At 40.0% G+C, this 24,344-nt stretch overlaps 3 protein-coding genes across 3 annotated transcripts in view; 2 read left to right on the forward strand and 1 right to left on the reverse strand.

Moving 5' to 3' along the window:
* Positions 1-3,922: 3,922 nt before the first annotated feature.
* On the reverse strand, positions 3,923-9,384 carry LOC138863059 (uncharacterized). Its single transcript, XM_070126780.1, has 2 exons — positions 9,304-9,384; positions 3,923-8,226 (listed from the first exon to the last, which is right to left on the reverse strand). The coding sequence occupies exons 1-2, from the start codon at positions 9,322-9,324 to the stop codon at positions 4,711-4,713; spliced, it is 3,537 nt and encodes a 1,178-aa protein (XP_069982881.1). The 5' UTR covers positions 9,325-9,384; the 3' UTR covers positions 3,923-4,710.
* Positions 9,385-12,502: 3,118 nt separating this feature from the next.
* On the forward strand, positions 12,503-13,317 carry LOC138863060 (uncharacterized). Its single transcript, XM_070126789.1, has one exon. The coding sequence runs from the start codon at positions 12,702-12,704 to the stop codon at positions 13,113-13,115; it is 414 nt and encodes a 137-aa protein (XP_069982890.1). The 5' UTR covers positions 12,503-12,701; the 3' UTR covers positions 13,116-13,317.
* Positions 13,318-14,856: 1,539 nt separating this feature from the next.
* The window catches only part of Pitslre (cyclin dependent kinase 11B pitslre), a gene marked incomplete at its 3' end in the record, with an annotated part of 20,491 nt that continues 11,003 nt past the window's right edge, over positions 14,857-24,344 (forward strand). Inside the window, 7 exon segments of the mRNA XM_070126781.1 lie at positions 14,857-15,081; positions 17,384-17,581; positions 17,715-17,853; positions 18,240-18,477; positions 18,998-19,096; positions 21,755-21,943; positions 22,716-22,946. Of these exon segments, the coding sequence (XP_069982882.1) occupies positions 14,984-15,081; positions 17,384-17,581; positions 17,715-17,853; positions 18,240-18,477; positions 18,998-19,096; positions 21,755-21,943; positions 22,716-22,946 (1,192 nt within the window).

Raw genomic sequence — 24,344 nt, forward strand, 5'->3', positions numbered from 1 at the left:
ATTTATTGTGTTATTTATCAAATATAAATCATTAATACGAGAACATGAATTCATTTGAACATGAATTATTTACTATGTTAGTTATTTCTACCCCGGCCTAATTGCAGGGATGTAGGTAATCCATAATTAATCAGGTAAATTGTAATTGGAAGTACTGTTCTAACTTCAAGTACAATATATCAGCACCTGATTTTCTCTTAATGTAGATTTTGCCTCTGTTTCAACACTACATTTTCTATTATTTACGAAGTAGCGTATCCATTTTATATTCTGATATAATTTTTTTCCGACATCAATGACCTTCTACCAAATACTTTTTAAAATTTTATGTTTACAAGGCATACGAGATGGTGGAATGGCATCTAGACTGAAAATTCGTACTTCTTCCTTCTCCTCTTCCTTTTCCTATATATCTCCACCCTCAGTTACTATTCCTCCGCCTTATCATCATTTTATCATCGTTATTTCTCCTGCTCCACTTCCTCCTTTGTCCTCTCTCTCTCTCTCTCTCTCTCTCTCTCTCTCTCTCTCTCTCTCTCTCTCTCTCTCTCTCTCTCTCTCTCTCTCTCTCTCTCTCTCTCTCTCTCTCTCTCTCTCTATCTCTCTCTCTCTCTCTCTCTCTCTCTCTCTCTCTCTCTCTCTCTCTCTCTCTCTCTCTCTCTCTCTCTCTCTCTCTCTCTCTCTCTCTCTCTCTCTCTCTCTCTCTCCCTCCCTCCCTCCCCTTAGTGCACATCCCAACAGGTATCGGTCAACGCAGATAAGATACCATTGAACTCTGCTTGAAATTCTTATCATGGTCTTCCTTTATCTGCATTCCTTCTCTTTCTCGCATATCCTCCCATTCTCTTTTATTCTCTTATATTTTTCTCATTCACGCTTGTTTTCTTACGTGTTTAAAATCTCTCGTATTTTCCCAAGTTCTCTCTCATTGTCATTCATTCTCGTGACGTGTTTTCGCATGTTTTTTTTATCTCTTATTTTGTTTTATTCCCTTCCTTTTTGTCTCTTTCCGTTGTCGCATTCACTCTTCTTATTCTGTTTTATTATTAAGTGCATTTGACCTTTTGCTTCCGTTTCTCTTGTGTTATCTCTCTGTCTCTACATCTCTCTCTTTCTTTTTCTGTCTCTCGCTTCGTGTTTCTTTCTCTTTATCTTCTGTCTCTTTCCTTTTCTGTCTGTTTCTGTCTCTATCCTTCCCTCTCCCTCTCTCGCCCTTTCTTATATCTCACAATTTCACGCAAAATGTCTTCTTCACTCATTCTCGCATTTCTTTACATATTCACTCCTCCTCTCCTATATTAGTTACATTTTCTCACATTCTCATTCTTCCCCACACTCTTTCCTCTCAATTCTTTTTATCTTATTTTCTCTCCAGTTCTCTTTTTTTTCTTTATTTCGAATGTGTTTGCTATCCAATAAAACACACTTCTCTCTGTGTACAAGTAAAGATTTATGATTAATAAAACCATCTAGAAATACAGCTGTATTGTTTTTCATTGTTTTGATTTCAAAACAAAACGACGCCAAGACATTAACCGTTGCATAACGAATTGCGTTTCCCAATAATTTTTTAAATCCTTTGTTTTATGATCAATTTATCAATAAGAAGGCGGTCGCATTTTGAGTATTTCATTTATCTATCTATTCACTTATTCAAATATTTATTCATTTACTCATATATTTATTGTCGTTTGGTGTTGGAACATTAAATTGGGCTGAGATTCAGATATCATGAAAATGGGCAAATTCTGCAAAAAAATAATAATGATAATAATGCTAATGTACATAAATAATATGCCAGGCTCGTAACTGTGCAGACTATATATTACAGCGGAAATTTCCAAAATATCAGACACGACTTCCTTATGAATTAGAGGATATTATGACGTCATGGCCATAGACACGCCCTCCTCAGTCGAAGTCAATATGAACAAGACATTTGGCTAGGTGTCGTCTCGAAACTGCTTCGATAGACTGACTGAAAATAGCCACTAGAACCACCTGAAGACTGTGTCCTAGTATATAATTTTTGGCTATGCTCTCTGTCTCTGTCTCTGTCTCTCTCCATCCCTCTCTCTCTCTCTCTCTCTCTCTCTCTCTCTCTCTCTCTCTCTCTCTCTCTCTCTCTCTCCCTCCCGCTCTCTCTCCCTCTCCCTCCCGCTCTCTCTCCCTCCCTCCCACTCTCTCTCTTTCTCCCCCCCCCCTCTCTCTCTCTCTCTCTCTCCCTCTCTTCTCTCTCTATCTCTCTCTCCCTCTTATGATCATAAGGGGTCTTCTTTCCTGAAGGCTTACATATGAAGACTTACCCTACATGAGGATCTACATGAAGAAAGGGGGAAGGAATACACCGCTTATTTCATTCGTCTCCCAATAAATAAAATCACCCGCGGTCTCTTACTTTTCCATCCTTTTAGTGACCAGGTCTAAGTAAGTTTTTTTTAATGAACCTTGTTCAGTGAGACCTACGTGGAAATAATCAGGGTTGTTAAATTTCGCTTGCCTTGTTTTTCACGTTTTTGGGGGGGTTGAAATTTAAAATCTTATTTAAGGGGTATTCTTCCATGCCGCTGAACCCTTCTTTCTTTGTTATTTTTCACTTTAAAGGGGGAAAATAAGAAATACGAGCCAATTACTGTATTTTAGACTATAAGGAAAGTGGAAGAGGAGACACAAAATAGCTAACTTCTATATTCAGTTTATAAAAAAATGTAAAAATACAAAAAAATGAGCCACAGGTTTGTCAACAGAATTCGAAGCGGGTTATTTTGGGCAATTAGGAAATAAACATAAAATCCCTTTACAGTATTTCCCAGCTGCTATTGCTCTTTTACTCCCCATTAATAGCCCAAAATACAGAAATATGTGCATAATCGCAACCACAACAAACGTGACGTCATTGTTTACCGCTAACGCCACAGAACTTTAGCGGTTTTCGATATGGCGGACGAGCTTCGCTAATTCTAGAAGCTCTGCAACCGCAACGGACACGATGTGAATGAGGGTAGAACAGCTGTACATGATACATCCAAGAGTAATGAGAATGATTGCCAGAATTGCTGTGAAGTGATCTTCCTGGGCTTAGCATCTGACTGGTCCCCTACACTTTGCGCTCGCCAAACCTGCTATGTTCCTGTTAACTTCTATATGCTTCCTAACACACGCACACACACACACACACACACGCACACACACACACACACACACACACACACACACACACACACACAGACACACACACGCACACACCTTTCCCCACACACAGACACATACACCCCCCCCCCCCCCCACACACACACACACCTTTCCCCACACACACACACACGCACACACCTTTCCCCACACACAGACACATACACACACCCCCTCCACCCACACACACATATACTGAAGAGGAAGAGGACCAAGCATAAGACAGAGATCCAGGAAAAATGTCTTTCAAGTGTGTCATGGAAGGGGAGAAGAGGATCCATTCAATATGCTATTTTAAGGGTTACTAAAGTATTGTAGGTCTGTCAAACTGACGATACTGAATAGTAAATATCGACAGTTTTGCTGGCTTATGAGATAGTAAGTCGGTTTTATGCTGTTAGTATTAACATTCTTTAATTATTACTATCATCATTATCACGATTGTTGCTATAATCATTATATCGTTATATTTTTATTATATTAGGGGGCTTTAGTATCAGCCATTATTAATATTATTATTATCATTATTATATTATTTGATACTGTCATCATGACCTTTAGCATCATTATTATTGAAATAATTACAATCATTTATTGCCCTTATTATTAGAATAATGATCATTACTACAGAACTTATTGTTCTACTTTTCATACACTAAGGAAAGGTAAGACTTCAGTTTCAGGTAATAAATAATTAAAAAGACAATTTTATTTCATTTATTTTAATGCCCAACATTGATGATAAATGGGACAAATGTGGGTGATATTAGGAAAAGATTACACAAGATGAAATAACAAATATATGAAATGGATTCGGAAAAGTATTCCAGCTGAAATTAGGTGAACTTTTCCTCCGTCTTTTACAACAATAAATATTAAGAATATGAAAGAATATGGACAAAATAAATATTATGAGTATGAAAGAGACTTAAATACACGGTAGCTTACATAGATGCATTCACCTCACGGTTCTGATCTCTCACTAACGTTCCTTGGTCTGGCGGTTGCTAGTGATGAATCATTTGAAGTAGAATGAACAACTACGTATCTTAGAGTGAGAGGTGAACAGATGCGCATGCTTCAGAGAAATCAATGACTTAAGTCCACATGCTCCCCACTAAAGGTGCCGTCACACTAGCACTTTTTTCGTCAATTTTTTTTACAATTTTCTGAAATTTTGTCCATTTTTGAGCGAATTGTCGATTCTCCAGTCAGACGATAATGATCGTTTCCGTTTGACAACCTTTCCGTCAACTTTTTTCTGCCAAGCATAGTCAGATCAAGAGCTATATTCGAGAATGTTTGTATTTATGTTCAAATTGTCAAAAAAATGACGGAAAAGGTGCTAGTGTGACACGGCCTTGAGCTTCATACGAACTGTGCCTTCGCGTGCAACGGTGCTGAGAATATCAACGGTATCAGGTCCGCGTTACAAAGTCCCTGGTAACCCATCCGCACACCTCCGTTTCATACAGTCTGGTTTGTTGATGCGTGTGATATTCATGAAGTGGTTCGTCGATTTCATCTGTTGTTTTGCTTCTCGAAACGAGGTTCCTTCGGGTACCATACGTCCGGCATATGCCTTCGCCTGCGCCCTTGGAAAAATTGCTGCTGTCCTCCGAAAGCCGCCGCCAGCTGCGCCTGCTGGAAGCGCTGCTGCGCCGCCTGCTCCTCCATGGCAATGGCCATGTAGGCGGCGCTGGTGGCGAAGATGATTCCCAGCAGCAGCAGCGTGGGGGACGAGAAGAGCGACTGCAGCAGGGAGTTCATTTCCTCGCGGTCCATCATCTCGGGGGCGCTGTCGCTGGCGGGCTCCGGCGGCGCCGCGTCGATCAGGGGCCCGATCTCTTCCTCCACAGGAACCGGCGGTTGCTGTGCCTCCGGCAGAACAACGTTGATGACAGGCCCGCCCATCTGCATGTTGCTCTGCTGGGGCGGTCGGTAGTTGACGATTCCACCGCCGGAGGGTCTGCCGTTTCCCATCTGCGCTGGATCCTGCCGAAGTTGCAGCAGCCCCTGGTTCCGATCCGGCCGGTTCGGTACGCCGCCGACACTCAGCCGGTTTTCACAGAAGCCGCTCGTGCCTTCGTTGCGGCACAGAAGACCCACAGTTCCATGGCCGCTGTTGTCGTTGTCCCGAATCCCCGACGAATCCAACTCCCCCACTCTGGACGCGAGGACGGAAGAATTTGGAGAAGTCTCCCCTCCTACGTTTTCTGTGGCTGAAGTTCCGGAGAAAACGGGCGCAGACACAACTGCCGGTCGCGGCGTCCCGCTTCCCGGACGAGAGGTCGCGAGAAGCTGGGTTCTCTGAGCGAGAAGACTGGTGTTGCTGCCGCCGCCGGGTGCCTCGGCGGTCCTGTCGTTGGTCTGGCCAGTGGGAATGTCGTGGCCGGAGTGGCCGCCGTGTCCTCCATGGTTATTATTACCATGAGCGCCATGTCCAGTGTGACTACCATGGCTTTCATGAGCATCGTGACTGCCATGGGCACCATGTCCAGCATGACTGCCATGGTTTTCATGATTACTGTGACTGTCATGGGCCCCATGCCCAGTATGGCTGCCATGGCCTCCGTGATTGCTGTGACTGCCGTGACTGCCATGAGCATCATGCCCAGAGTGACTTCCATGCGCATGATGAGAGTGGGCACCATGCCCACTATGGTGCACCTGGCTAACGTCATTGCCATGGAGGTGGGCATTCGGCTGTTGCGTCGCAGGCGCTTGATGATGGAGGTTAGGAGGAGGATAGTAAGGGTAGGGTGGGTACGGGTATGGGTACGGGAGCGGGAGGAAGGGCGGCGTCTGGGTGGTGGCAGCGGAGGCCGTCGGGGCTTGAACGGCCATCACGATGGACGACACGACGTCCTGCATGCCTGCGGGAAGGCGAGAGATGATCTGCTGCTGTTCGGGAGAGAGCTGCGGGGCGGGGGCTGGGTGCTGCTGGTGCTGCGCGGGAGAGGGCCGATTCGGGAAGAAGTGTGGCGGGATGTTCTGCACAGGAGCATCACTCTGGCGGAAGTTGGCAGCACTGAAATTGGGCCGGTGCTGCTGTCTCTCCTCGTGGTCGCTGGCAGAAGCACCCGGGATTGGGGATAATCTTTTGTTCGTCTGCACTTCATTGGCGTGAACAGTATTGTTGCGGTGCCATGTCTCCGATTCATTTTGGGTGTGGTGTAACTGCCTTAAGTCGTCAAGTAAGTTGAGGGTCTGCAGGTCTTGTTCGTTCATGGTGAAGAGATGGTCCAGGACTTGTGGCGGAAGCTGCTCGAGCGTTGGGATCTTCGTCTGGGTGTTTCCAGAAGTTTCCTCCAGCACTGGGATCATCTCCAGTTTCTCCCTCAAGCCTAGCGTCTCTAGGTCTCCCTCCTCCATGCCTTTTAACACTTCCATAACTTGCGGATTAACGGGAGCTACACCTAGGCCAGAAAGGGGATCTGCCTGGTCCCGTAACTCGCCGAGTGGGTAGACCTGCGATTCCGTGTGATTCGTGGTCCACTCGTAATACTGTTGTACTTCATTTCCATCATATCTATCCTCAAATCCTGATAAATCTGCCTTGACACCATCACCTACTATAGTCTCGTCACTATCACTGACATTTCCGGCATCAGAGTTGTCACTAAAATTCTTATTCTCGCCTGGGTTGAAAGGTCCCCCTCGACGCATGAACTTGGACGGACTGAGGACCAACTCGCCGTCGATGTATTCATAGTAATCCTCATAGCCAGTTGTAAGGACTTCATTTTCCGACAGGTCGCCTTGCTCACTGGTTTCGGGCTTATGGTGCAAAGTAGGCACTGTAGGCACTGTTTTCGTAGCTTCTGAAGTAAAGTATTTGAGAGAAGTATTATAGTTGTTTGGATTCTCACGAGGCGTTGTGTTTTCCTCTGGAGTCGTTCCCGTGAAATCTGGGGAGCTTGTGTGATGTAGTTCATTGGATGGGAAGTCTGAATCATTTTGTTCAGCGCCATGAGACTGGTTAACGGAGACAGTTTCACGAAGATAGTTTGCTAGAATCTTATCCACTTCTTCAATAGGTTTTGTCTCTTCACTTGGGCTTTGTGGCTTTGTATATTCTGTATCGTTAGTTTCAGATAATATTGTATTCTGAATATCCGGTTGCGGGGAAGTTTCACTGCTATTTGAATGATTCAGTACTATTACCGGAGTTTCAGGAGTTGAGGGCCTAATCTTGCCATCGCCCTGTCCCACTTGTGTTTCCATGGTGTCGTTAACCAGGACCCCCGTGGAAATGGATAGGTCTGCAATGGACGCCAGTTGCTGTCGGATGTATTCAACTTCGGACAGGTCGTTCCCAGCCTCTGCAACTCCGTCAGATGTTTTCTCGAACCGGTTGCTGAAAGGGAACACTGGCATCGCGCCCTGGTTCCCGCTGGAAGGCGTGGCCTGTGTCCCCGAGCTTCCTAAACCTGCTGAATTTCCCACGATGTTCTGAATCGTCTGCGCGTCCTGGTGGACCGACGAAGGGCCGAAGCGCTGGGTCAAGGCTTCTACGAGCTGGTTGATGATGGCCGGGTTGCGCGAGTTGATCATGATGTAACCCGGCCGTTCCCCTGCCGGCTTGGAGATCACTTCGTCCACGTAACTCTGGATCATGGACACGGCAGCGAGGGGGTCACTGCCCACGACGCTGGTCACGGGGGCATTCCCACCCGGGCGCCCGCTGCTAAACCGGTTGACCTGTCCTTGGAACTGCTTGCCTTCGTTAAATCGATTGGCGGGAGTCCTCTCCGAATCACGAGCGACCTCAGCGCCATCTTCAACCGGACGTCCTTCCTCCGCGGCCACGAAGACACTCAGAACCTTCTCCTCCTCCTTCCCTGCACCTTCTGCCCCTTCGCCAGCCTTTTCCTCAATCGTGAGAGGAGGCAGTTTAAAGAGAAAAGATCCAGAAGTAAAATCCTTCGGCGCTCCTTCTTCCTGGCTATGACGAGGCCGAAATCCTGAAGCGGCTGCGGCATGTGATCCTGTAGCCCAGATATCCCCGGACGTTGCCGCCGCCGCCGCCACAACCTGCCGAAGATGTTGGTGTTTGTAATGATATTCAGAGTGCGAGAAGGATGAAATTTTTATTGTTTATTGGGGTGATTTTTTTTTATTGCGCTGTAGATCTAAAAAAAATACAAACAGGAACATAGTTTGGAGGATTAGAATCATTATTGTTAACCATGTTATCAATATGTTTCTCCATATTACACTTGTTGCTCTCATTATTATAGTCAATGTCATGAAAAATGAAAAAGAGCAAAAAGTAGTAGTAGCAGTTGTAATAATCAGCATTAATGATGGTGATGACTGTAAAAAATAAGTAATTATTTCCTATACTAACAACAACAATAATATTCAATATAACAATGACGATTATTATTATTATTGATATGATTTTTATAAATATTGCTATTACTACTACTTCTACTATTACTCTTACTGTCAAATCGTTATTACTGTCATTATTCTATTATCAATATTATTATCATCATTTTTGCTTAACGCTGCTGCTACTACTGATCATTATCATCATCATCATTACGCACTACCATTATTATCAACATTATTATTATCAAAAGTTCCATTATTTAATTATACAGATCCTTTTCATAAAGATTATAGCATTACAAATCATTATAATCTGTATTAACAACTCAACTTATAACCACCTTTTACTAATCTCGTCAATTGTTTTGATAAAATCATAATTTCGAGTCTACAATCATCACAATCATGAATTTGTATAGATGTATTATCATAATTTTGATTGTAGTAATGTTCATGATTCACAGTGACACAAATATAAATAATAGTGATAGTCATGAATTTAGCATATATTGCATCATTGCAGGAGCTCCCTTTTATTATTATTTGCAACAATGTTCGCAACAACAGGAACAGCAGTAACACAATCACAACAATCAATATCATCGTAATTATATAATCATCATAATCGCTGTTTTCGATAAATAGCCAAAACACACAAATAACCAAAAATAACACTTTCAATCTAGTATCAGATACACTACACACTCCAACGTCCAATAAACAACAGTAATTATCTCGAATAAGCCACCAGACACTTTCTTTTTTCTGCCGTACCAGTATTATAAGAATCTTCATTCCAACTTCGGGGCGAGATCCCACATGCTACGGGACCCCTCCTCTCACTACCAAGGCTGGACGCCGACTGAGGGACTGGCGGGTCGTCGGCGTCACCTGGTGGCAGGATTCGGCGAGCGATCAACAATTATAAATGTTGATGTGATTTATGGGAATTTATTCTGTGTTTTTCTGTGTGAGATTTAGATGGGTGATTTTTTTTTGTTATTGTTTTGTTTCGTTTTTGTTGTTTCTAAAGGGGAATTATACACAAACAGTACGCGAATACTGTAGATGTGTGTGTGGGTTTGTCTTTACATATATATATATATATATATATATATATATATATATATATATATATATATATATGTATGTGTGTGTGTGTGTGTGTGTGTGTGTGTGTGTGTGTGTTTGTGTATGTGTGTGCGTGTGTGTGTGTGTGTTTGTGTGTGTGTGTGTGTGTGTGTGTGTGTATGTATGTATAGATATGAATATGGATATACATCAAAAATTATATACATAATATCCAGACGAACACACACACACATATATATTCATGTGTGTGTGTGCGCATGTGTGAAAATACAAATAAATAAATATATGCTTATATATATATATATATATATATATATATATATATATATATATATATATGTGTGTGTGTGTGTGTGTGTGTGTGTGTGCAGGTATGTGTATGTATGGCTGCATGAACACACACACATACACATATATGTGTGATATATAAGTACTACCTCTGTCACTCCCTCTACATATTTTCGAACATATATATATTATATATATACATATATATATATATATATATATATATATATATATACATATATATATAAATAAGGAGTTTCATAGGTAATACAACTAATACAGACAGATGAAGGAACACAGGGGAGAGAGCACGAAATAGAGCGTTGAAAAATCGAAAAAGCGAAATCGTTCTGGAAGAATTAGAGTCACACTGACCCATATGCTACGCCCATAGAGGTAGCCCAGGCCCGCCCAGTCTCATTCGCGCGGGCGTGGACTTAACCGTTATTTTTTTTCCCGCGGCTGGCTGGTTAACGGACATGCTCTCTGTTGCTTCATTTTGTCGTCTTTTTGTACTTGTGCGATTTTCGTTTTTTTTTCTTTTCTTTCTTTTTGTTTTGGGCTATTTTCTCTTGCTTTCGGACTATTTGTTTATGTTTATTTTTCTCTCTTTCTTTTTCTTTCTCGCTCTCGCTCTCTCTCTCTCTTTCATTCTAACTCTCTTTCTCTCTGTCACTCTCATTCTCTCTCTCTCTCTCTCTCTCTCTCTCTCTCTCTCTCTCTCTCTCTCTCTCTCTCTCTCTCTCTCTCTCCCTCCCTACGCCCTTGCACTACCGTCTCTTGCCCGCGGGTCGAAGGCAACAATAAAAAAGAAAAAGAAAAAAAAAACGATTAGCGGCGAACCTCAACCGCCCTTCTCGACCTCCTTCCCTCGCCCTCAACCCTTTGACAGTTCGACCTCGACGCCCCTCGCCGCAGAAGTGGCTCGGCGATGACCTGGGAGTGTGGTTCTCGACGTTTTGACTTTTTTTTTTACTTTTTTTTTTTGACTTTTTGACTTTGACTTTTTGACTTTTTTTTGACTTTTTTTTTTTTTGACTTTTTGACTTTGACTTTTTGACCTTCTTCTGGATCAAGGCATTTGGAACTATGAACAAAAGCTGAAGAAGAAGCAGGGAAATGATTATTGTTTGACAACTTCTGAATCAAGGCATTTGGAACTATGAACAAAAGTTGAAGAAGAAGCAGGAAAATTATTATTGTCCTTTTATAGATAATGCAAATTATTATATTATATATCATATTATATCATAATATAGATAATGGAAATAAAATAGATGAATATCATTAAAAAAATACTATAGATAATGCAAATAAAAATAGATGAGCGGCTTATTATATTATATATCATATCATATTATCTTATAATATATATAATGCAAATAAAATAGATGAATATCATTAACAAACATTATAGATAATGCGAATAAAAATAGATGAGCGGCCTGGTGAGTGTATCCTTATTTGGTGTGGCACAGCACGCTATGCCAGGCAGTGAGATCGGGCCTTTGTTTATGACAGGTCGTGGGAATCGGGACTTTTTTTTTTATACAGTGCTGGTAGACAACAGTTTGGATTTTCATATAAAACAGAAACAGAACACACACATACATATAAGCACACACATACACACACACGCGCATACACACATACACGCACACGCATACACAAATACACACACATACAAGCACACACACGCACACACACAAACACACAAATGCACACACACACACACACACACGCATACACACACATATATGTATATATATATATATATATATATATATATATATATATATATATATATATATATATATTTATATATATATATATATACACATCGAAGAGAGAGAGAGAGAGAGAGAGAGAGAGAGAGAGAGAGAGAGAGAGAGAGAGAGAGAGAGAGAGAGAGAGAGAGAGAGAGAGAGAGAGAGAGAGAGGCGATAAATGCAAAGTGGGCCAGTTGGAGAAGAGAAGTCGGAGGCGCTGGAAGTAACGGTGCACGCCCGACTGCCTCTGTGTGTGCTATGTTACCGCCACCTCCCCCCCCCCCTTCACCCCTCCCGTGTGGGGATTCCGACACACTGACTCACATTCACCGCTTAGCCGGTTATAAGGGAGCACTATGCTGGCTTTTCGGACTCTCCAATTTCTCTTTAGGAAAAGGGATATTATTTGTTTTTTTCCTCTTCGGTGTAAAGAGGAAAAATTCGCGAGTAACGTTCGAGGAGGTCATACAGCGTGACCTCTGGAAAGGAACTCGCGCAAAACACCGTTGTGACCCTCTAGCTTGGTGTTACGAGTACGTGCCAGTGACATGCTCATCATAGTTCCATTTATTTTTGTATACATATTTGCAATTACATGGAGAACATGTTTCCTGTTTTCACTTGTCCACCGTCGTCCACCTTCGCCTTCCAGAGTCGTCCAGCTTCGCCTTCCACCGTCCTCCACCTTCGCCTTCCACCGTCGTCCAACTTCTTCTACTCTGAAGGATAAATACGAGGGACTTGACCTTGGCATCGGGCTTATCCGTGCGCCGTCGATAGGCCTGTGCCCTCTCGGCGGCGTCGGAGCGAAAGTGAGGGTCGGGAGGAGGAGGAGGGGGGCGTGTCGGTCGCCAGGAGCGCGCGCAGTGAGAACGCGTAATTCGGCGGCCGCGCAGGTCTCCTTCCTCAGGCGGACCCCGTCAGTTGCGACTGCTGCTCGCTCGTGACTGGAACTCGGGTCGAAGTGCCTTTAGAAACCAAGCTGTGGCGATTCTTGCTTTCGTCGACTGAGTTCGTGGCATCATGTCCGACTCGCGGCTGAGACCGTTTCGAAGCGTCCGCAGAACCCGAAGGCGTTTTCAGCCCTCCGTCTGGATATTAATAATCGCCGTCAGCTTCGCGAATGGAGTTTGCGGCGAAGACACTCCTCCCGAGGGCGCCGTGGCCGAGGGACGCATCCTGGGCCTCGACGTGGGAGACGAGAACACCAACTTCCAGGCGGGGATGTGGCTGCTGGCGCTCGTGAGCCTCTTGGCCACGGCCATCCCGGCGGTGTTCCTGGACCCCAGTCTCGGCTTCAGGAGGCGGAGGCGGCGGCACGCGGCTCACGAAGGGCACCGCGACGCAGAAGACGACGCCGGAACTGCGACGCTCGGGGAAGAATGGAGGAGGGTCATGACGATGGTGCGAAGGGCGGCCGGAAGTTACGGAAGATGACGACAGACGGTTAAGGTGACAAAAGAACGCGAAAAGATGTCGCTGACGAGGGCGCGCTTTTCAGTTGAAAGTGAATAGGTGGCAACTCGGGTTGTGAAAGGATTGTAAGTGAATTGTGGAAGGTTGTTTATCTACACCTGTGATACTCACATGTCGGGAATGTAATTGGCATTATATTACTGTATTCTTCTGTAAATGCTAAGGCGATATTTATAATATGAAAGAAAGGTAAATAAAAAGAACTTTATTTCATGGTTTTAGTTTAATTTCCTTCCTGCAGCGCCTGGCAAAGTGGTTCTCCGCCGGACACCCTGCGGCCGTCCCACGCCTCCTGCCACGACAAGCACGGCAATGCACGTGTATTTGTTTGCCGACATAAACAGCGAAATATATTCACAAAGCAAAGTTATATGCATAAACATATATACATACAAACATAAACACACACACACACACACACACACACACACACACACACACACACACACACACACACACACACACATATATATATATATATATATATATATATATGTGTGTGTGTGTGTGTGTGTGTGTGTGTGTGTGTGTGTGTGTGTGTGTGTGTGTGTGTGTGTGTGTGTGTGTGTGTTTGTGTGTATATACATACATACATACAAACATATATATATATATATATATATATATATATATATATAAATAAAGAGCAAGAGAGAGAGAGAGAAAGAGAGAGAAATATATATATATATATATATATATATATATATATATATATATATATATATATATATATATATATATATATATATATATATATATATATATATATATATATATATATATATATATATATATATATATATATATGTATGTATGTATATATATTTACATAAAAGTCTCCGTTCCCTCCCCCTTCTCCTCCTTCCTCCCCTTTTCTCCCTTTCCCTCTTTCTTCTTTTCGTCCCTTTTCTTCTCCTCCTTCCTCTCCCCTTTCGCTCTAATCTTCCTTCTCGACCTCCCCCCTTCGTCGTGGCAATACGAAACGAAGGCTAAATATGATTGCAATAATGATAATGATTATGATAATTATGATAGTTATAATGATAGTAATGATGATGATGATAATAATAGTAATGATGATATTGGAAATGATAGTAATGATGATAATGATAATAATGATAATAACAACAGTACTAATGATGTTAATGATGATATTGATATGATGATAATTGTTATTATAGGAACACGAGAATAATGACGGTGATGATGATAAAGATTATATTAGGATGATTCCGACAAGTGATGATGATGATGCTGATAATAATTACAATAATGATGATAATAAAGATAATGATAACAATAATAAAAAATCATATAAGATTCATTCAGTACCTAAGCCATATAGCTTAGGAGTACAAAGTGATATACTGCGTGAGGAGTAAGAAAATAATCGGTATATGAATAATAATGAAATATATTATCACCTAAGCAGTATCTACAGCTTCTGATACCACGAAATAATAACAAGATAAATAAGTATTATAAGACGCATCCAGAATGTCTTGTTTTTGTTTTATTTACGTCTCTAGTAATGATGATTTATTTTATATTAGCAACGCTATATTAGGAATATTTTTCCTAAATTTTAATATAAATTAAAATTTTTACTATTTTCTTGATAGTGGTAGGTATATTAGAGCAGCAATAGACCAATCTATTCGAAATATAATAAGTAACAATATCCGCTTTGTAACCCGTACCTAGTGAAGGCTAAACAACGTTTAAAGGAAGTAAACAACAACCGCATCTCTTTCAAGATAAGCAAGAAAAACTAAATTAGAAAGACTTTTCATAGTTTAAGCTTATTTCCTCGAGCAAAAGCGAGAAAGATGGATAGTCACGAAGAAGACGGGGAGATAATTGATGAAGGAAGGCACCACATTCACGCGTCTAACGATGATCACGAAGTCGAGGAAGATGAATTCAGGTATTTTATTTTTATTTTTTATTAATGGAGTGTTATGGTTTTATGTGTGATGTATTTCGTCCTTTGAACATTTGGATCGTAGCCTGTGTTTTTTTTTTTCTCGAAACGTGGTTTTTCTTGTGGCTCTTGATGTGAATTGGTTGCAATTGAGAGCCGTCTCTTGGGGTACATACCAGACTGTAGAGTATTTTTCTTGCATGGAGGAATATTACATTTTTTCATGTGCGGAAAACATCATTTTGTTTACATTTGCGGAGACGAATGATGAAACAAGTGCACGGAAAGGTCAAAAGAATTTTATGCGCACAAGATGATTTATTAAATAACTAAGCATGCACGGAAAGTTACCCGAGAACTGCATTTGCGCGGACAGAATTTGACCAAGTAATTTTTGCGCAGACCAAACTACAGTCTGGGGTATATAGTCCTTGTCCGAGAGAGAGACCCCCAGCCCTCTGGTGCCCATACCGGAGAAGAGCTGATATTGGGGTAATTCTCTTTTATTCTTTTATTGCAAAGCCATACATTGTAATTTTTATTTTTCTCCAGTCATTCACAGTGTAATAAGAGTGAATTGCTCATAGATTTCCAATGCTAGCAACTGGTTCAGGAAATAAGTGTAAGTAATGGTTATTGTTTCTGACGATTTCTATCTAATATGTCCGCATAATGGGTCGTGATGATTTTGGCATTCTTTTTACTCTTCTTTGGATTCTCCTTATTCTATAATGCAAATATGTAGGTTATACTCCATTGGCAACGTTGCTCCTGCATGGCAGTTGTATCCTCTCTCCTGCTGTCTGTTTGGAAAATGTTTTGATTTTGTGGACTCGTTGTATGGGCTACGACCCGTGAGCAATGGACATTTATGGCGCTAGCAACAGTAATAGTTTTTCATCAAAGTTTTAAAGCTGTGAGCAGTGAACTACAGGCAATGAACAGCGAGCGACCAGAGGTTTTTGTTTGATTTTTTGTTGTTTCCAGATTTTTATAGTAAAGAATTATATAAATACCAGTTAAAAATATCAAAAGTGTAATATTATTAAATGATTACTTTAAATAATTGTATGAATATTGAGAAGGAGGCATTGATGATTACAGAATAATAATTTTCAAAAGTGTTTAGTAATACATGAACTAATTGAAATAATGCAGCAATAAGTTCTGTAGTCAATGTTGTACTTATCTTCACAATGTGAACATGATGAGCGACTAACAAAAATTCGGGCACTCTTCTCTGACCCCCCCCCCCCCATTTAATGCTTTGGGGGGCACAATCAAATAACAGTGGAAAAAATGTAATGCACAATTCAATTAATCATTACAGCATGTACACTGTAAAATTTGAAGACAGTATTTTTGTAGATTACTAAAAGTTGCAGATGTTGGCACAAGAAATAATCTGGAGACATGAATGTTAATTTGTAACCTAAGTCCACTTGGTGCTCCCGAGTTTAAGCTTTATCTTGCCGTGCACACCAAGTTAGAAACAATGTTTCTGGAGGTATTGGGGGGCAGAGCCCCCCATCAACTCTCCCATCTGACAGTGCCTGAAGAGCATGCTCACTCATGGCAACTTTTATAAGGAATCCAGTGATATCGAATTTGACAGATTTTATAATGAGAATGCGTTTTAGAAAATGACTTTCTGATTGTGGATTTGTTCTACAAAATTACGATCAGATGTTAAGAATTAGGGCAAATCTATGATTTCTGAGTTAGGAGCCTCTATCCTCTCGATCCAGCAAGATTGGGGGTAAGTGGGAAATCAGAGTTCTGGGTAGGGGAGTGAAGAGACTATGTATGATTCATGCCTGATGTGAGGTAGAAATTTGAACTACATGATGTACTTACAGTTTACTCCTGTCTGGAATACTATATGCACAACTAAATAGTTATATCCCCCCTTTTTTTTTTTATGTGGAGAAAGGGCTCCCATTACCAACCCCTCTGAAGACTGACTTTGGTACTCAAAGGGTTAAACACTTATTTGAGGCAAATGATACCCTGTGAAGTGCGAACTCAGTCTTAGGAGGGTATGAGCGCCAGTCAAAGCTAAATTCATTTAGTAAAGCTTTCATGAGTTTAAAATTGGCTATATATGCATGTGCTAAAGATTGCATGTTTCTGTGAGCCCTCCAAATTAAGATATGACCGAATAGTGAAAATTGTGCTGACAAGAAAAAAATCTTATCCCTTTGGCTGTTCCTATTAATTCATTTGCACATCTGAGTATGAGTGTATAAAAAATATTTGAGTGATTCAGGGCAGTTCATTTCAAGCCTTCTTTATTTATCTACAGTATGTCATCCTACGATGGTGACCAAGGAGACAGCCTGGATATCAAGCCTCCTCAAGCGGTTGTCCAGCGACGGGAGAAACGAGAAAAGCGCGAGAAGAGGGATCGCCACCGTCACAAGGGAGAGCGCCACAAAGACCGCCACAGAAGCCGCGAACATCGGAGCCACGAGGAGCGCAGACGAGAGCATCGACGACACAGGTACTGCATGATCATGTTCACAAATGTAGAGAAATAGTTACTATGCCTTTTTAGGTTGTATGACTTATGGTCTATAGTTTTATAGTTTAGCTTTATGTATGTGTTGATTGTTGATATCCTTTTGAATCCCTAGGGATCGCGGTGATGGAGGTGAAAGGAGGGAGAACCGTGATGGTCGTAAGCACAAGGACAGAAGTAGCAAGCACGAGAGGCCAGTGGTTGATCTCCGAGCGAAGTTGGACAAGGGGAGGAAGATGGTTGACAGAGAAATGGTAAGGAATTTAATGGTGATTACTGAGGTGCATGGAAGAGAAGTAATACTCTATAGTGCTGAAGGTTATCACAAATTAGGAACTTTGTCACTTGCTTCTGGAACTGTAAAGTTTTTATTTGCATGTGGAAACATACAATTTTTTTTTTCTTACTTTATCAGCTAACTTGTTTTACTTCAGTTTTTAAGAGGGTGTTGATACCTCTTTCATATATCTTGAATTGTACAATGTTTTATATTCTTGCTAAACTTTCATGAACTGGGACGGTCATCCTAATAAGAAAGTTCTTAGGCTATGTAGATTTTTTACTTTTCCTTTAGAGCTCTAGGTAAGTGCACACAGCTGCTGTATCATACCAGTGATCATGGCCTCAATAATGTTCGCAGGAACGACGAAGAGACAGAGGACGAGACATTGAATACTACATTGATGAGAAGGACCAGTACGAACATCTCGATTACCATCGTGAACATTCCAGTCGAGGAGGAATGGGAAGTGGGGGAATGGGTGCCAGCGAGCATCCTGCCTATGTGCATCATCGAAGAGAAGATCGCATGATGGTCCAACTCTCGCCAAGGGAAAGAGCAGAACGAGAACGAAGAATGGAAAGGTTCCTAGTGGCAGGTGTGTGTACATTTTATTCCATACAATTGTGCATTGTAAGTAAACTTGCTTTGTCTTGATGTGTATTGATTTTGGTGGATGTATAGGTAGATGTGTTGTGAGTAGCAAAACAGAAAGGTTGTAAGGACTGCTACTTGTTATGGCAAAATATTTCCTAGCAACAGATCACGTAAGAAAAGTATGCGCTAGCTATTATATAAGTTTGTTTTTGCTTGTCCATCCAACTTTGTTTTAAGTGGCAGCTTTGTTGAAACTATTTAGTTTAATGAATTATTGCTTTTCAAAATGCTGAAATTCATAATAGAAAAACAAGTTAGAAAAAGAAGACTGTAATTGCTTGAGAGCAAGATTTAGGTTTTCCTTTCTCCTAAAACGGATTTAAAAAACTTTTCTAAGATTTAAACCCTTCAATTACTAGGCATATTCACAAGTACAAGTAAGTTGCATGTTAAGTTTACATTGATGTGACTGACTGTTACTCCACTTATAGAAAGTTTCCTTTCTTGTATTTGAATGACAGGGAGTAGCAGGTATAACAAAGGCCATAGTGTTGGTTATGGTGCTGACAACTGGCTGACACACAACACAATTTCCCAAGCTCATGCCTGTTTTCAAAATGGTATGCATTCCTTATTTTGAAGAGATCTGTTTCTCTGTTTCTTTCTCGGTGCTTCTCAGGGATATCAGTCTGTGACATATGTGTTGAAATGTATATGTGGACAAATGTGTGTAAGAAGTTATATTTATGTTACTTGGGTATGATACATATTTGATACATATACAATATACATATGATATGGGTATAGATTTAAAAGTTGCCTAGGACATAATTACGATATAAACATCAGATATGTGTATTTGATAAATACGTGTGATAGATATTTATACATTTACGTATCTGTATGTCCACCTCAATATGTCTTGGAGACTGATAACAGGACGGCTGGAAGGGGCGTAGCGAAGAATGTGAGCAGGTGATTGAAAATGTATCCATGTGAGATATATGTGGCTTTCATTACTGCCCTTTTTTATTAGTTGCGTAGTCGGCAGGAATGGGGAGTACAGCTCTCAGAGTGGGGCAGGGATAGACCAGCGCCGCCTTTTGGGGCACGCCGCTGGATAACCAGAGCGTTCTGATTGCGGTCTTTAAATGCTGTAGATACTGAGAGGAGTTTATAATGTAGGCATGAGGGGTATTAGGAATGAATAATGATTGTGGATTGTCCTGTGTAGGCCATGCCTGTTATAAGAGGCATGGGATGCTGGCAACTTATGGAACCATTATACCCGGATCCAAGGGGTTAATATATATATATTTTTACATAGTATATATATATATATATATATATATATATATATATATATATATATATATATTTGTATTTATACATGTACATATCTGCGCATATATATACGTATATATAAGTATGTCTATATCTGTCTGTCTGTCAGTCTGTCTGTCAGTCTGTCTGTCTGTCTGTCTGTCTGTCTGTCTGTCTGTCTGTCTGTCTGTCTGTCTGTCTGTCTGTCTGTCTGTCTATCTATCTATCTATATATCTATCTGTCTATCTGTCTATATATCATATGTATATATATATGTATATGTATATATATTTGTATATATATGATATATGTATATTTATTACTTTAACATTTTAAGGATCCATAGGATGTGGTTTATTTTGAGAAGCAACATGATAAAAGTTGGATTATGTTTAACATTGTTTCAGGGAGAAGAAAAATAAAAGAAATAATGCATATGTATAGATGTGTGATATCTGTTTGATATAAAGCACAGATTTCTTAGTGTGTCCCTCTGTCTCTGTCTGTCTCTTTTCATGTGTTGCTTTCCAGTTTTTTACCTTCTTTTTTAAATCATATTTGTAGCCTACTTGATTTGATGGTGTGGGAGCTGAAAACAATTGATCCTATACCAAACATTTGTGTGTGTCTGTGATAACTTAGCTTTCCATATTGCTTTTTCTATGTCCTTTGCCGTATTGGGAAATATAGACCCTTGTTAACATATCTGGTGCCATAAGAGGTCTTGAATATATTTATTTATTGATTGATCTATATGCCTTAGGAAGTGATGACAGATATTGAGTGAGTTTCAACTGCATGTGCACTCTTTTGATTGTGGGTAAAGGAAACGGCTGTAAGATTTCACTCCGTTGTGTCTTATAGGATCACATCCTACGCTTGAATATGTGTTATTTTATGTTTTTTATGTAAAGACACAGTTACTTCGCAAACAATATTCATGTAACTTAACCCAATGTCGATGGGAAAATGGTGCGTTCACTTTGGCAATGCTTGGTTAAATGTTTCTGCATATAGATGGCTCTGCCAATGCTTAGCCACAAAGGAGTCAATTAGTAGATCTTGCGACATAACTTTTCGTTGAAAAAGTGTGAAAACTTTTTTTTTACTTAAGCTATCAATATTGACACTTGTTTTTGTTATAAACATTATAATTACTATATTGTTACTGATATTAATAACAGCTTTATTAGATACTAGAAACTATTTATCAAAAATCAAGGAAAAGGGTAAACAAGTGAGACAGGTAGTTCACGTAATTGGTTCATTGGTGACAGTACTTGTGGAGCCATCAGTATGTAAAAACAATTACTATATTCAACTCCTACAATGGGCAATGACATGTACGTACCTGCTATGGCCGCCTGCTTGGGGGTTGATTATTGAATTTTTAGATATATGAATAGATATATTTTCTGAATATTTGGGATTTTAAAACTACTTGCTGGATGACAAATTCTTTATTATTAGAAGTAGAAATAGAAGTAGTAGTGGCAGCTGTGTTTGTAGTTGTAGCAGTAGTAGTTGCAGTTGCAGTTGCAGTTGCAGTTGCAGTTGCAGTTGCAGTTGCAGTTGCAGTTGTAATTGTAATTGTAATTGTAATTGTAATTGTAATTGTAATTGTAATTGTAATTGTAATTGTAATTGTAGTTGTAGTTGTAGTTGTAGTTGTAGTTGTAGTTGTAGTTGTAGTTGTAGTTGTAGTTGTAGTTGTAGTTGTAGTTGTAGTAGTAGTAGTAGTAGTAGTAGTAGTAGTAGTAGTAGTAGTAGTAGTAGTAGTAGTAGTAGTAGTAGTAGTAGTAGTAGTAGTAGTAGTAGTAATAATTGATTATTATTTTTTATGCTATGTAGTTATTTCAATTTGTTGACATGTTACCGATTAGCATTGTGATTTATTTGAAATAATTTTTTGGACTTTGACAGATATTTAAGAGTGCCATTCTTTTTCACACAGAAAAGCAGAAAGAGTTGTCGCAACGTGAGGCAGAGTCCCGCAGGCAGAGAAGAGAAGAAGAGAGAAGGGAAGAGCAGCAAATGGTAAGGCACCGTGGGGACATACAGTACAGGCACTCGCGACCACACTCTCCCATGGAGATGCATAAAAAGCGCAAATACCATCACCAGGATCACTATGCGGTTGCAGGTTAGCATTTCGTATTCTTTGGTTTGGAAGGAAGTTCCAAATATGATTTAGAGTGAAAATGACATATGTGCATACGCATACATACCTGTTATCGATAGGGTAGGTTGTCTTGTGTAGATATACTTGTGATGCAAAATCTTATCAATTTTGTAACCCACCATGGAAAATGTCCTTGATATTTTGGATATTTGTTAACCCCATTGAAAACAGTATGAAAAAAAAAAAAAGAAGAAAAAAAAAACGAAAAATAAAAAACGAATCAAAAAAAAAAAAAAATAATAATAATAATAATAATTTTATACTTCCTATGCAAATGAAAATTTGTATCCTGCACCTTTTAAAGCTTAGGAATCCAAAAATCACACTTAGAATATTGTGAAATGAAGCCATTTCCTGAAACCATTCATTGGTTTCAGGAAATTTTGAGTCAGTTTTTTTCTATGTCTCCCTAAACATATAGTTGAAAGAAAAGTCTTTTAACTGTTTAAAAACACCAAGAGAACCAATTGTATATGTAGGAGACAAATGATTTTTACAGTTGAAAAAAATGTGATTTCTTTAAAGATTTGCCATTGTACATAGATTGTTACTAATTAAAAAAAAATATTTGCTTGCAAGCAGGGCCTCAAAAATTCACACACACATTCAATGAAAACATTATTTGTTTTTTGTTAATTCCACATTCTAAGGTTTGATATTCTTATAACAGAAATAAGAGAATCAAGATTTCCTATACATTATTTGAGAGTTCACATATATATGTCTTTAACAGATGGGATAGATGAGGTGACTGTCCTCAGCGAAGAAGAGGAGGATGGTGAGTACGAAGACACTGTTATCAGCCATGATGAGAGGAAAGGCTCCAATGAGAGAAAGTCAGATGAAGATAGAAAGAAGAAGAAGAAGAGAAGAAAAGAAGTCGATGATACAGTGAAGGAGGAGCCCAGAATGGAGCAGTCCGACACAGCGGGGAGTGGCTCGTCTGACAGCGAATCGGATTCGGGTGAGTTCCACGTGTATTGTTGGTGTTAGTGTTAGACTACTGCTGGAAGAGGGTTGCTTTGTAGTTATTGAGAAAGAGAGTAGAGCTTCATTAGCAGATAGAAAAGAGGCAGGACTGCGAGTCGCCTCTATGATTGGTTCTGAGAAACTAGGGGCTACCAAGGGAATTGGGGAAAGGTGGTGATTGTGACAGGGAGGTTTGCATGCAATGCTTTACCAGAGTTCTCAGGTTATCCTTACTGAGTTCCTTCACACATAGAAAAGACACGGGAACAAAACCAGGATGCATTCATTTGGAAGGGTGTAACTGAAAGAAACTTTCCAAACAATACTAGCATTAGTATTTTTTGAGAGGCGAGACTCAGGTGAGCACCTTGGGATCAGGTGTAAAAACTGAAAGAGTTACCCAGTGGAATGCTGCTGGAATTCAGGAATCGAGGATCACTTGATTTTCAGATCAAGTGGTCACTGGAGTTTAGAGTCCAAACATCTGCATGCTTATGGGATTGTATTTTATACTTCTGCAGTGTTAAAACAGAATTTCTTGGACTATTTTTACTGAAAATGTTATTGCCTCTAAGTAATATATCTCCAGTGTAAATTTTGCCAACAATTTTAGAATATTAAGAGCCATTATAGACTTTTCCTGTAAAAGTTAAAATGTAATGTGTGGCATTGCAGAAATAAACTAGGAGAAATAGAAAGGAACATAAAAGGAAGGAAAGTAAATGGGGAATGGCATTTACAATATACTGTCATTGATTACGACAGCCCCCTCATCCTTACTTACCCAAGCTTATTCATTTACCTAATACAACAGAATTGATTGTATAGTGATATCTTTATTGCACTTTGATGAGTTCATAGAGTCCTAAAAACAGTACCGAGATACGTAGGGGTAATAGGAAAAAGGACCAAGAAAGCTAAATATTTTAACTCAGAATTCATTAGGAAACAAGGTAAGATGACTACCAGGACTTTTGTGCCAACGGTCTCCTTGTAAATAACTTCTTTGTCCTGTCTTTTTGTGCACAATGAGGAAAGCATTTTCGTGTGATTTGCATTCACAAGTCAATAAAGTTTAACGGCCATTTATAGGGTATGTATACTGTCTGGAGGATATAGCTTTTATATATTTTTTGGTTAGGGTTGGCAGTAAAAGTTAATATTTATGTATATCACATATACAGATATCTTTGGAAAATGTATATTACAGATTAGGATGGAGAATCTACCACTTAACTTTTACCTGTATTTTTAGTTAAAAGGATGCTGTTTCAAGTTGGGTATCATTACGTTCTCTAAATAATGTGCTGGAAAAAAAAACAAGTTAAACCTTTATTGTTTTAGGTTCTTTGGTTTAAGAGATGTGCAGCTGGGAACCTGTTTTGAAGTACAT

The sequence above is a fragment of the Penaeus vannamei genome, chromosome 10 (genome assembly GCF_042767895.1).
Source record: "Penaeus vannamei isolate JL-2024 chromosome 10, ASM4276789v1, whole genome shotgun sequence".
Lineage (NCBI taxonomy): Eukaryota > Metazoa > Arthropoda > Malacostraca > Decapoda > Penaeidae > Penaeus > Penaeus vannamei.

What these genes read in the sequence shown, in the direction of transcription:
- LOC138863060 (XM_070126789.1), top strand. Translation starts at nt 12,702, where the DNA reads ATGTCCGACTCGCGGCTGAGACCGTTTCGAAGCGTCCGCAGAACCCGA.
- LOC138863059 (XM_070126780.1), bottom strand. Translation starts at nt 9,324, where the DNA reads ATGAAGATTCTTATAATACTG. An exon ending in TGAAGATTCTTATAATACTG is followed by an intron (nt 8,227 to 9,303) that starts GTACGGCAGAAA and finishes CATCTTCGGCAG; the next exon opens with GTTGTGGCGGCGGCGGCGGC.